Source organism: Rana temporaria, chromosome 7 (genome assembly GCF_905171775.1).
Source record: "Rana temporaria chromosome 7, aRanTem1.1, whole genome shotgun sequence".
In the NCBI taxonomy this organism is placed as follows: domain Eukaryota; kingdom Metazoa; phylum Chordata; class Amphibia; order Anura; family Ranidae; genus Rana; species Rana temporaria.
In genome coordinates this window covers 65020602-65034086 of record NC_053495.1, presented here as the reverse complement: position 1 = coordinate 65034086, position 13485 = coordinate 65020602, and the positions used below count along the sequence as shown (strand labels likewise).

The window sequence follows — 13485 nt, the reverse complement described above, 5'->3', positions numbered from 1 at the left end:
GTCTTTCCTGCAAATATCTCCTTAAGCGTGTAGGTTAAGGAGATATTTCTTGCACCTACAGGTAAGCCTTAATCTAGGCATATATATATATATATATATATATATATATATATATATATATATATATATATATCTAGGCATATATATATCTATATATATATATATCTCTATCTATCTATCTATCTATATATATATATATATATATATATATATTAAACATGTTATACTTCCCTGCTCTGTGCAGTGGATTTGCACAGGGCAGTCTGGATCCTCCTCTTTGCTGCTCCTATCTCCACCCACCTGTCGAGTGCCCCCCACAGTAAGAAGCTTGCTATGGGGGCACCGAGCCGCCTCCTCTCTTCCCCGATTGGCCAACTGACTTATTGACAGCAGCGGGAGCCAATGGCACCACTGCTGTGTGTTGGCTAATCAGCAAGGAGAGCCACAGATTGTCGACGTCGCTGGATAGAAATGGACCTCAGGTAAGTATGAGGGGGGCTGCTACACACAGAAGGCTTTTTTATCTTAATGCATAAAATGCATTAAGATAAAAAAAAAACTTCTGCCTTTACAACTCCTTTACGAGTCTCCCGATTCTCCAGAAACATTACTTGCTCAATCCACCCAGTCACTTAAAGCGTTTGTTAACCCAAAAAAATAAATAAACTAAAGATCCTGTTCCCTTAAAGCATGTTATACAGCACAGTGCTTGTGCGGTGTCATTTGGTTCCTTGGATCACCAGAAATGCCCCTGGCTGATCCAGTTTAATTATTACGTCCTCTGTGCAAACAGACCACGATAATCATGGCTGCTGAGCCCCTGACACTGCGGTCTATTTCCGTGGTTACGTTAGCCGCAGCCTGCTGTCTGTGTCCTTCTCCCCCCTCCCTCTGTCTGTCTCTACTCTACCAGTGCCTGCCCCCCCACCCCCGCTGCTCTTATTTCACATATTACATGTTGCCATCCTCTCTGCAGCATTATACCAAATTGTCCCTGTGTAATGTAAAAAAAAAAAAAACTGCAGGATTGTACCTGTATGAGCACCATTCCCGGCGCTCAGCTGATTGTTAGCAGCTTGGAGCTCTGTATTTCTGCTCTCCTCCTCTTTCCCCCTTCTCCCCAGCTGACATCAGCAGGAGGGCTCAGCCCCGCCCACTGCAGCTGTGAGTCGGAGAGACAAGGCAGGAGAGACATCAGCTGAGCGCCGGGAACGGAGCTCATACAGGTACAATCCTGCAGTTTTTTTTACATTACACAGGGACAATTAGTATAATGCTGCAGAGAGGATGGCAGCTTGCAACAGAAGTGGGTTAACCACTTTAAAATTCAGATGTCATTCATAACCTCCAAAAATAATAATATAGAAACTAACATTTTGGAGCCAATCTTAAAAATAGATGTTTGCGAACGTAAGGTAACTTGACCACATAGCCGCCTTGCAGATTTGATCTGGGGTGGCACCAGCTATTTCTGCCCATGTAGTGGCCTGAGATCTAGTAGAGTGTGCTCTAATTCCCAATGGGGGAGATAGCCCTGCTTGGGAGTAGGCTTCCAGAATAGCGGTTTGCCCCCTTAGACGCTTGGTGGCCCTTCTTTTTCCCTGAAAAAAAAGTATGAGCAAGGAGTCTGAAGATTGAAAATCCTTGGTCACTTCAAGGTAATGTAGTAAGGTTCTTCTCACATCCAACATGCGAAATTGGTGTTCCTTCTCCCCTGATGGGTTAGAGCAGAAGGTTGGTTTGACAATTTCCTGCGACCGATTCAGGGCTGACGCCACTTTTGGTAGAAAGGCTGGATCAGTCTTTAGTACAACCCTGTTCATATAGACGGATAGGAAGGGTTTCTTTATTGACAGGGAGTGCAGCTCAACGATTCTTCTGGCTGTCGTAATTGCCACTAGGAACACAGTTTTGAGAGTAAGGTACGTCAGAGAAATGTCTTGTAGCAGTTCAAAGGGTTCCTTAGATAGTGACTGAAGAACCACTGACAAAACCCAACTGGGGAAGTGTCGCACGGGAGCTGGTCTGGACCTAGAAATCGCCTTGAAAAATCTTGACACTAATGGCTCTGAAGATATAGGCCTTTCCAGAAAGCTCCCAATGTGGCTATCTGCACTTTAAGTGTACTGACTGACAAGCCCTTTTCTGCTCCATTCTGAAGAAATTCTATAATTGACACTAGATTTTTCACCACTCTATTTATTAGAGGAGCGACACCAGGAGTTGTAGACCTTCCAGTATTTAGCATAGATCTTCCTGGTAACCAACTTTCAATGGAAAGTAAGGTAGTCACAAGTGGTCGAGATAGACCTTTTCGTCTCAATAACTGCCTCTCAGATACCACGCCGTGAGGCTTAGACAGGCCACCTCCAGATGGCATATCGGACCCAGTAGAAGCAACTCCTGCCGGAGCGGCAGCCGCCAAGGCGGCCTGACTGACATTTGAAGAATGGTGGTAAACCAAGCCCTTTTTGGCCAGAATGGAGTAATTAGAATTACTTCCACCTTCTCCTGCTGAATCTTCCTCAGTACCAATGGAATTAGTTGAAACAGAGGGAAGGCGTAAGCCAGCTGGAAGTTCCAAGGCTGTATTAACGCATCTGTTCCCTGGGAACTGTCGTTTCTATGAATGGAGAAAAAGACCGGAAGTTGCGTATTTTTTTCTGACGCAAATAGGTCTATTTGGGGTTGGCCCCAGGCTCGGGTGATCAATGTGAAGACTTTCGGATTTAGGGTCCATTCTGATTCCTGAAACCGTCTTCTGCTTAGAAAATCCGCCACTATATTTAAAGTGCCTTTGAGTTGGACCGCTGATAAGGACAGCAAATGTTTTTCTGCCCAGTTTAGGATGTCTAAGGCGAGAAGCTGAAGTGTCTTGCTTCTTGTGCCTCCTTGCCTGTTTAAGTAGGCTATGGTAGTGGCATTGTCCGAGAAGACTTGAACATGGGCACCTTGAAGGTCTGCGGAGAAGGCATCCAAAGCTAAGGCCACTGCCCTTAGTTCTCTACAATTGGAGGACTTTTCTGCTTCTGACCGGGACCAAACACCCTGAGCATAGTTCTGACCCAGGTGTGCCCCCCCATAGGCTGGCGTCTGTCGTTACACTCTTTCTATTGGAAATGAACAGAACAGCCTTGCTGAAAGGTTTTTCTGACTTCACCACCAAAAGCGATTGTTTTACTTTGGTGGGTATTTTTGCCTTTGCCTCCAGAGATTCTGTCCTGTGATCCCATATTTTCAGGAGGAAACTCTGAAGTGGCCTGACGTGAAGCCTTGCCCACTGCACCACTGGCATAGATGAGGTAAGGGTTCCCAGAGCTGACATTACTTGTCTGACTGATAGCTCTTGATTCGTCTGTAAGGAGGCTACGACCCCTAGTATCTTTAGTTTTTTGTCTTCTGGGAGAAAAATTCTTTGCTCCACTGAGCTCATCTGATACCCCAGAAATTGTGCCTCTTGGGTTGGGTTGAAATTAGATTTTTCCATATTTATGATCCAGCCCAATGCCTCTAGATGGCTGCGAGCTCTTTCGAGATCCTCCAACAATTTCTCCCTGGAGGGGGCAAAAGAAGAGCAGGTCTTCCAGGTATGGAATTACTGCTACCCCCTGTAAGCGAAGAGAAGCGAGGGCCTCTGCTATGACCTTTGTAAATATTCTCGGAGCCGAGGAAAGGCTGAAGGGGAGGGCTTTGAATTGGAGGTGCACGACCTCTTTTCCCATGTTTACCGCCAATCTTAGACATTTTTGGGATTGAGGGGTTTTGGGCATATGCAGATAGGCCTCTCGCAGGTCGATTGATGCCATAAAGCACTCCTTTGTCAAAAGATTTTTGACCGTGAAGATTGAGTTCATACAGAATTTTTTGTATAGGACCAATCTGTTCAGCGGCTTCAGGTTGAGAATAAGTCTGAAACTTCCGGACGGCTTTTTTATCATGAATAAGTGGGAATAAAACCCCTGATAAAGCTCCCCCTGTGGTACTTGAGTTACAACCCCCTGGTTCATCAGATCCTTCAACAGGCTCTTCATTGCTAGGGACTTGACTATATCTCTTGGTAGATTTGTTAACAGGTACCTCTCTGGGGGAGGGTCCGAGAACTCTATTCTGTAACCTTGGGACAGCATAGAGAGAATATACTGATTTTCTGTTATGCTTGCCCAGAAAGGGAGAAAACTTTGAAGTCTTCCCCCCACCTGCAACCGGTTGTCATTGTGTTTTGCTGGTTGCCACAAGAGGATGGAAAAGGACATTACCTTTGCCCTTTCCCTTTTGCCCTAACCAACCTTTCTTCCTCTCTTGAGGCTTGTTTTGTTCTTGAGCCCCTTGAGGACGAAAAAACCTTTTGCCTGTCTGCTTTTTCTTCTTGACAGGCAAAGATTTCTTCTTGTCTGCAGTTCTGTCGAGCACTGCATCTAAATCAGGGCCAAACAATAAATCCCCTTGGAAGGGTTCTCCACAGCTTGTTTTTAGATGCTGTGTCCCCAGGCCAGGTTTTTAACCACAGCCAACTGAATTAGTAAGGGCCATGGATCTTGCCATCATTCTGATAGGCTACAGCTGCTGACAGGGTTGAAAAAACCAATACTCCATATTTCTGGAGACGCAAGTAGTCGCCATTGCTGGCTTAAGGTTGCCAATGATGGATTGCCAAGCCCTCTTTAATTGCTGATCTATCCTCTTATCTATGGAGTCTTTCAGAATCCCCATGTCCTCAAATGCTAGATCTTGAGACTTGAGAAAAGGCTGCATCGAGTTTTGGAACTTTATTCCAGGGAGCTGCTGGGTCTTCGTCAAAAGGAAACCTTTTCTTGTGTGCCTTAGCAAAGAAAGGTTTCTTTTCAGGATCAGTCCATTCTTTCTTGATCGCTTCAGAAATTACTGTATGGACTGGGAAGGTACGTATCTTGGGCTCACTGAGTCCTGCATACATCTTGTTGTGTAAAGATAATTCTTTACGTTCCCTGCTCTAATACCAAAGTTGCATGAATAGCTTCTAGGAGGCCATCAACTTGTTCCAAAGACAATTTATATTTTGAAGACATATTCTCCAGCTCATCCTCTTCCTCATACGATTCTTGAGAATGTGAGGGGGAAGGACCTTCCTGGTTCAGAGGACTCTCTTCTGCCTCCACTACAGGGACGAACAGTGAGTCTTGTGAGGATTGTGAGGTAGAGGTCTGTCACATGGATGATTTCGTGAGTGAGGACTTAAAAAAGAATTGGATGCTACTATTCAGTCCTTTAACAGATGCGATTATGTCACTGCAAGCGGAAGATGCTTCCCCCTTCACTAATGAGTCAATACATGTCTGACATAAAGCTTTTTTCCAGCCTTCAGATAGTTTAGACTTGCATGAAGGACATTTCTTTTTATTCCCAGGATCAGAGCTCTTGGCCTGCCATGATAAGGGAAAATAAAAAAACAGGAAAAAAGACAAAACCATCCATTTGAGTCAGCCTGAAAACCAATCATGATGCTCACCACAGGTGCACAGTGAGAGATCCACTACACTCATGTGCCCAAACAGGCCCCCGCCACCAGGGGAAAAAAAAAACTCACCCCCCCCCCCCAAGGGAGAAGAGAGCTAGAGAGACCCCATAGTAAATGAGGGTAGAACCTCAGTCTACCTCTTACCTGGGCCTTGCTGGTGCCAGTGCCTGTTTCACTCTGCGGATCCTGCATCCATGTTGAGGCAGCAGATTGATGCTGGTGGCCAAACTGCCGGTTGCGAACTCCACTAGCGCCACTGCACCAGACCAGAACCAGCTAACAAGGCACCAGACCAGTTCCTCCCCCCTCCCTCAGCGCTTCCTCGCGGAAATGACGTCCATGCCCTGCGCCCGCTCGTAGGATGCCGCCCCTTCCGGTTACCTCACTTCCGGGGGAAGCAGCCTGACTGACCTTCCCAAGATGGTGGCGGCGTTCGGCTGCCCAGGCAGGAAAAAAAGATGTCCGTGCCTTCTACCTTGCCAAGGAGCAGAATCCCGGAGCAGTCCTTGGCTCACTGAGCACCGATGAGGGATAAGGAGCCCATGCACAAGGCACTCTCTTACCAGGGAATGAGAGAAACAGACTCTCTGAGGTAAGAAAAAAACAGGTGCAGTAGGGAGATAAGACCTCTCAGGTAGTACCTAGAGAGCTCCTAACCCCCACATGTGTTCCTGCCGGAGGTAACAAAGACTGATAAGTGGAAGGAGCCTCCCTTTTAAGAAGTTTGGTGGAGGTGTGTTTCCTGTCAAGTGGGTGGAGCCACGCTCTCAAGGTGCTGTCCTGAAAGACGATAAAGGGAAAATAATGTAACTTACTGTCTGCCAAAAAAAAGCACCTTCACAAAATGAGATAGAGATATATATATATATATATATATATATATATAATCTCCTACTTGACCCTGCTAAAGCGGCCATCGCTTGGTCAATTACACCAGTTAGTCTGGTCTTTTTCCACAGTAAAGATTGTGGGGAATGTAGAAAGTAATATGGTGCTGTGCATGCTACTTTTAATAACAATGAAACGTCTTCCTGACACCACCCAAAAAACGTTCTTACCTCTTCAGCATTAGAGTCCCTGTAATATTTGAGGCTGGAGTCTGTGAGAACAAACCAGTGTTTCTTCCACTAAGAAAGCAAGAATATATGTTAAGGTGCATGGCATCATTTTCAACTTCATACAGCAGCAGTCATCACACCTATATTATTAGATAGATACAATTCGTCCTGCCTCCTGATTACAGGAGCAACCAAATCAATAAAAGGTTACTGTATATTCAACTGCATTGTTTAAACCAGCCTCTCTCAACAGGAATGCTGTCAGAGGTCCCCAGGGATGCCACAGCTTCCTGGTAGAGAAAAGCTGTCAGGACAGACCGAGCTCCCAATCCCTAACCAAACTGAACTGAACTGGGAACTAAAGCAGACTGTTTTATACACTCAGAAAAATGAAAATGAAGGGAGTGTGTGCTGTGCTCGCTGCATCCCCCTACATTGCAGTACTTGGCTGTGTGTGGGAAGGTACTGTATGGCAGTTGATAATGTGTGTGCGCGCGCATACACGTGTGTGTGTATGTATGCATGTATATATATATATGTGTATATATGTATGTGTGTGTGTGTATATATATATATATATATATATATATATATATATATATATATATATATATATATATATATATATACACACACACACATACATATATACACATATATATATATACATGCATACATACACACACACGTGTATGCGCGCACACACATTATCAACTGCCATACAGTACCTTCCCACACACAGCCAAGTACTGCAATGTAGGGGGATGCAGCGAGCACAGCACACACTCCCTTCATTTTTCTGTGTCTGTGCGCATATATATGTGTGTGTGTGTATGTATACAGAGTATCAGAGTAAAGGGGGCTGAATACAAATGCACACCACACTTTTCACATATTTGTAAAAAAAAAAAAAAAATTAAAAACCATTTATCATTTTCCTTCCTCTTCACAATTATGTGCCAATTTGTGTTGGTCTATCACATAAAATACATTTAAATTTTTGGAGTAACATGACATAATGTGAAACACGTCAAAGGGGTATGAAACCTTTTCCAAGGCACCGTATAGCAAAGATACAAACCTCAAGGTACCAACATGCAAAATATGCCAGTTGCTAGGCATGTTATATTTAATAGACACATAAATACTAAGCAGACTTCGGGCAAAAATGATGGCAACAGCAAGTGATCAAGTGACTTGATACATACTTTATTACATTTTCCATTATTTGCCATCTCCATCAAGGAGAAAGGTTCCTCTCTACTGTCACATTGGTCTATGGGTGCATTTGTGCTTCCTTGCCTAAAGATCTTTTTATGCCAGGTACACACACACACACACACACACACACACACACACACGCATGAAAATTAGGCATTGCAAGGGTTCCTGCAGCATGCTCAGTGCTTCCTAGTATTTGATGCAGAAAACACAACTACCAATGACTCATAAGTACAGGTGGGAAATTAGGAACAGGCTTTGTGCTGTTTACAGTACCCAGCACTGACGTGTACAAGTAGGTGGACGGTTTTTAGAACAACCAACTTCACACAAATGTTATTGGTGATAACAATAGTTTCCTCTTCCTGAAGCAGTATCAAATACTAAAATGCAGCATAAAAAAATAAAAAAACACATATCCTGCCTTAAAAATTGTAAGATAGAACCTGATTGGCCAATCTGGGTACCACTGCAATTTTCCTCTGTACACAAAGGCTCGAGGATAACATAAAGGTTACACAATCCACCAAAACTCATGCTAAACGTTGATAATCTAATGGGATTTAGAGACATTAAAACAATGTCAGTTTCAATAAAAACCATTACAGAATGAATTACTGTATGCAACACAACAATGACATGTGATCGTTTACCAGAATGTTAAGCATTAATAGAACACCATTGGTTACAGCAAACATAAACCATGATACACTGACCAACTTTATTCTACTAGCAATGACAAAGTGCAAAGCTGAATATTATACTGTACATGTTACCGTGTTATATGACAAAAGATGATGTTCTCACCTCTCCGTTGCCATCGAGTAAGGACATCCATCCTTTCTTGAAATTCAGCAGGTCTGGCTGTAGGGAAGAGCAACCAATTAGATGTATGGAGATCATAACAAGTGCAACATAATGAAATCAGAGGGTATGAACAGAGTATCTGTAGTAGAGATCAGACACAGAGGAAGAAAAAAAAAAAGAAAGAACATACAGCAGGATAAGATATTTTATACTAAGCAGTTAAGTTTTTCCAAGACATCATACCTCCAGATCTGTGCTGGAACCTCTATCTGCAGATTCTTCACTGGACAACATAGAAATGTCTTACTTCCTGATCTACCCGTCTTGTTTACAACTCCATACTCGACTATCTCCTCCTCCTATCCTTGGTTCACATTATAGAAAAATAGCTCTTTTTCTCCATGTTTCTTATTAAATTTAGAAAGCACCATTAAAAGCAATTGATTCTGTGACCTTCCCCTCCTATATTATGTCACTTGCCCCCTTGCTTTCATCTCCAAGTCCTTCCAGTAATTGTACAATACAAAGCCAAAAATAAACTGCTGAAGAAAAAGGCCTAATTTTTACATTTCTAAAGTATAAGTCTCTATAATGTATATTTGCAGTGCCATGAGCATTGACTTATCTGACATTTAGCTGTGTCCCTCTCTCCAGTCCTTTCCTTCTCCAGTTACATTTGGGTGTAGGAGAGGGACACAAGTTACTCCCACCCCTTGGCCAGAATCCTCGCAGGGCAAAGAGACATCTGAGGTATAGGAGCAGATTTAGTTTCAGGTTGTGAATGCCATATAAGAGACTAGCGAAAAGTGAGACTACCCTTTAACAGAGTATGACCAAGGGTTTCAGATATTTAATACCACAGATACAAGTAACAGTCACTCAATGAAGAGACACACACACAGCTGGTTAATGAAAAGAAGCAGAGAGACCGTAATGAATATCAACGCAGAGTGTTTTAGAGGGACACAGTGATGACAACTCCACAAGTACCAGATGACTGCAGCCTAAAATACAAGAAATATGCAAAGGAAAAGGAAAAAGAAAGAAAAGAAAAAAAAAAAAAAATAGAGCGACAATTTTGAAAAAAATTCAAAATCTTTTACTTTTTGCTATAATAAATATCCCCCAAAAATATAAAAAAAAAAATGTTTTCCCTCAGTTTAGGCCGATACGCATTCTTCTACATATTTTTGGTTAAAAAAAAAAAAAAAAAAAAATCGCAATACGCGTTTATCGATTGGTTTGTGCAAAATTTATAGCGTTTACAAAATAGGGGATAGTTTTATTGCATTTTTATTAATAATTTTTTTTTTTTACTACTAATGGCTGCGATCAGCGTTTTTTTTTCGTGACTGCGACATTATGGCGGACACTTCGCACAATTTTGACACATTTTTGGGACCATTGTCATTTTCACAGCAAAAAATGCATTGTTTATTGTGGAAATGACAGTTGCAGTTTGGGAGTTAACCACAGGGGGCGCTGAAGGGGTTATGTTTCACCTAGTGTGTGTTTACAACTGTAGGGGGGTGTGGCTGTAGGAGTGACGTCATCGATTGTGTCTCCCTATAAAGGGGATGACACGATCGATGCAGCTGCCACAGTGAAGCACGGGGAAGCCGTGTTTACATGCGGCTCTCCCCGTTCTTCAGTTCCGGGGACCGATCACGGGACCCCAGCGGTGATCGGGTCCCGGAGCTTCGGACCGTGTTTGCGGGCGCGCGCCCACGACCCACGGCTGGGTAGATGTACAGGATGTGCCGGTACGTCCATCTGCCCAGCCGTGCCATTCTGTGGACATATATCTACAGGCGGCGGTCGTTAGGTGGTTAAAGTGGTAGTAAAGTCATTTTGACTACTTTTACCTACAGGTAAGCATATAACCGTTTAGGAGATATTCCACAGAGCAGCAGCTGTTGACGTCACTGGCGCATGCGCTAAGGGCCAGTTCACACCACATGCAGTCCAGTGCATTTTCCTGCATAAAAAAATGCATGGAAAGAAGGTCATATAGTTTTCAATGCCATAGTTCACACCAGTGCTTGCAGTTCCCCAAAAAAAAAAAAAAAAAAAAAAAGTAGAACATGCTGCATTTTTTCTGCACTAGAACGCTGCAAAATGCATAAAAAATGCACTGAAACACACGTCCTTATTTTAGATTAAGAAAAAAATGGGGAGGAAAAAAAATGCACTGGACTGCATCAATAATGAACCAAAAACGCACTGGAATGCATCAAAAACATGCATGCTGAAAAGCATCTGGGATGCATCCGGACTGCGTTTTTATGGTGTGAACTGGCCCTGAAGACACATTTTGATCCATCTATGGTCGAAGTGGTAGAAGTCCATCTGTTTGTATACATGCAATTTTTAACAATGAACTTCTCTTATTTTTCTCCCCTTTGGTCTGTGAAATATATCCACCAGAAATCCAGTGATCTGTAAACTACAGAACACCACCCTCCTATGTTATGGAGATTAGGAGAGTAGAGGTTTTCTATAGTACCAGTCTTAGGCTGGGTTCACACTACGGTTTTCCCGTCCGTCAGCCGCATACGATTTCAGTATTGAAAACGTACGGGCCCGGACGGGAAAACATATAGATAGACAATGCATTGCAAATCGTATGCACTCAGATGCATCCGGGTGCGTACGATTTGCTGGCAAAACGATTTTTAAACGTACGCAAAACCGTGTTCAACCACGGTTTTGCGGCCGTTTTTAAAAAACAGTATGGCAAACGCATACGTTTTCCTTTAACATTAACGTCAATGGAAAACGCACATATGTGCGGTTCCATACGTTCCCGTCCGTTTCAGCCGCATACGGTTTTTCATATAAATCGTATGCGGCTGACGGACAGGAAAACCGTAGTGTGAACCCAGCCTTAAAGTGGTTGTAAACCTTTACAGACCACTTTTTGCTACAGGTAAGCCTATAATAAGACTTACCATATTTTCCGGTGTATAAGACGACCTTTTGGATGAAAAAAATGCCTCAAAAGTCGGGGGTCGTCTTATACGCCAGTACCTGTCTCAGTCAGGCTGCGGGCATCCATTATTCAAAAGCCGCGCCTCCTCCTCAGACTGTTCCGTGATAGGCAGAACACTCATTTTCCCAGCAGGGCCTCTGTGCAAATTTTCACGAAACTAGTAGGGCGAAACGAGCGGCGCACTGACGTCACCCCCCTGTACTGCTCGGATTCCCTAGATCAGGGATCCTTAAACTACGGCCCTCCAGCTGTTGTAGAACTACACATCTCATGAGGCATTGTACCACACTGACATGACTAGGTATGATGGGAATTGTAGTGCCTGAACAACTGAAGGGCCGTAGTTTGAAGACCCATGCCCTAGACGGACGGGTCTGTCTGCTTGTGTCCGGCCGGCACAGCAGACTTAAGGCTTTCTAACCACTGCAAAATTGTGAGTGTTTAGTGTGTACATTTTTATTTACATTAAAGTTTTAAAGGTTTTACACGATCGAGGCATTTTTGTCTTTTTCCATGCTCATGTAACTTGGTATCCACCAGGCTGTCCATTAAAGCCCAGCAGTTTTTTCATATCTACATGCTACCTGGGGTCCCTCATAATCAAGGGACCACTGGGATCTTGTAAGCAGATCTGTGTGCTCTGTCGGTGGAGGATTTCAGTGGGTGGGTTGTCACTTTCATCTGTGATATAATTTGAATATACCAACTAAGGACTTTCACACTGGTGGAGGAATATTGTTTCCCTCGCTTTGGTCATTGATGCAACACTTAATTTATTCACTATATTTATGGACTTTTTTTTTAATGCAATCAATGTTTCCTTAATTATGTATTCACGATTTGCACATGAGGAGTGTTCATTTTGAAGTTCGTTTTAGCATATGCCTTCATTGGGTTATATATTTTTCACAAGCTTGTAGCGCGATTTTTTCTTTTTATGTAATGTAATGGCACAGAGAGATTTGAAAAAAGCTAAAAAAAAAAAAAAAAAATGTTTGTCAGCGGTTGTTCTGGCTACCCCCTCAGCTTCCAGACAGACTAGTAGGAAGGGGGTCGTCTTATACGGAGAGGATATCCCAAAACCAAAAAGACTGATTAGAATTAGTCTGCCTATGTTACGCCCCTTGTTACCATAAAGTACAATTGTAATATTAATGTGATACCTACGTAATCATGTGTATGAAACCCTTTAATTGCGTCATAATAAAGCAGAACATTTATTTGGAAAGATGCAGAATGCATCTTTTGTGTCTGTTCCCTACTTCAGTAGTTTCTAATTTGGAACCACTAATCAATATGAGGATAAGAGTTGCCCATCTATGAAATGTCCAGCTCACTACCCAGGATATCTCCTAAACCTACACGGTTTAGGAGATATCCCCTGTATGTGGCGATGTCATCGCCACATGCACACTGAAGCAAGCGTGTGCGTCGTTGCTGGCGGCTCCCGCGTGCATGCAAATGAAGCCACTCTAACTTGTATACACCATCAACACTGCCTCCTATTGTAGTATCCCCCTTTGTGTCATTTATAAAAATAAATGCTGCAAATACTTAATTTCACTGCCGAGATTGCAATCACATGACTGGCCAGCTTTTTCCTTTCCTCTTCTGAGAGATGCAGTAGGCGGGGCTGAGATTCCCCTGCTGATGTCAGTTTGGAGGGGAGAAGGAGGAGGGAGGAGGAGGAAAGGCAGAGAGCTGGCTGGTCATGTGATCACAATCTCAGTGATCACAATCTCAGCTCTTAAATTAGGTAATTACAGCATTTATATATCATTCACAGAGGGGGACCCTGCTATAGGAGGTAGTGCTGATGGTGTACACAAGGTAGCGTTATGACATCAGCAGGAGGTGGGGAGGGGCAGCTCACAAACAGACAGGGAGGCGAGGAGGACACAGGAGAGTTGAGC

The 13485-nt window shown here is 43.3% G+C and overlaps 1 protein-coding gene across 2 annotated transcripts in view; it reads right to left on the bottom strand.

Annotated features, from left to right (window-relative positions):
- Positions 1–13485, bottom strand: part of LOC120945384 (TRIO and F-actin binding protein) — a 99611-nt gene that overhangs the window by 65547 nt on the left and 20579 nt on the right. Inside the window, exons 1-3 of one of the 2 annotated variants that reach the window (XM_040359513.1) lie at positions 8824–9323; positions 8581–8637; positions 6553–6621 (exon numbers count right to left, since the gene is read on the bottom strand). In XM_040359513.1, coding sequence (XP_040215447.1) covers positions 6553–6621; positions 8581–8637; positions 8824–8874 — 177 coding nt within the window. In that variant the 5' untranslated portion in view covers positions 8875–9323. Of the gene's footprint in view, positions 1–6552; positions 6622–8580; positions 8638–8823; positions 9324–13485 lie in introns of those variants that run through there. The other variant, XM_040359514.1, reaches the window with a different exon arrangement.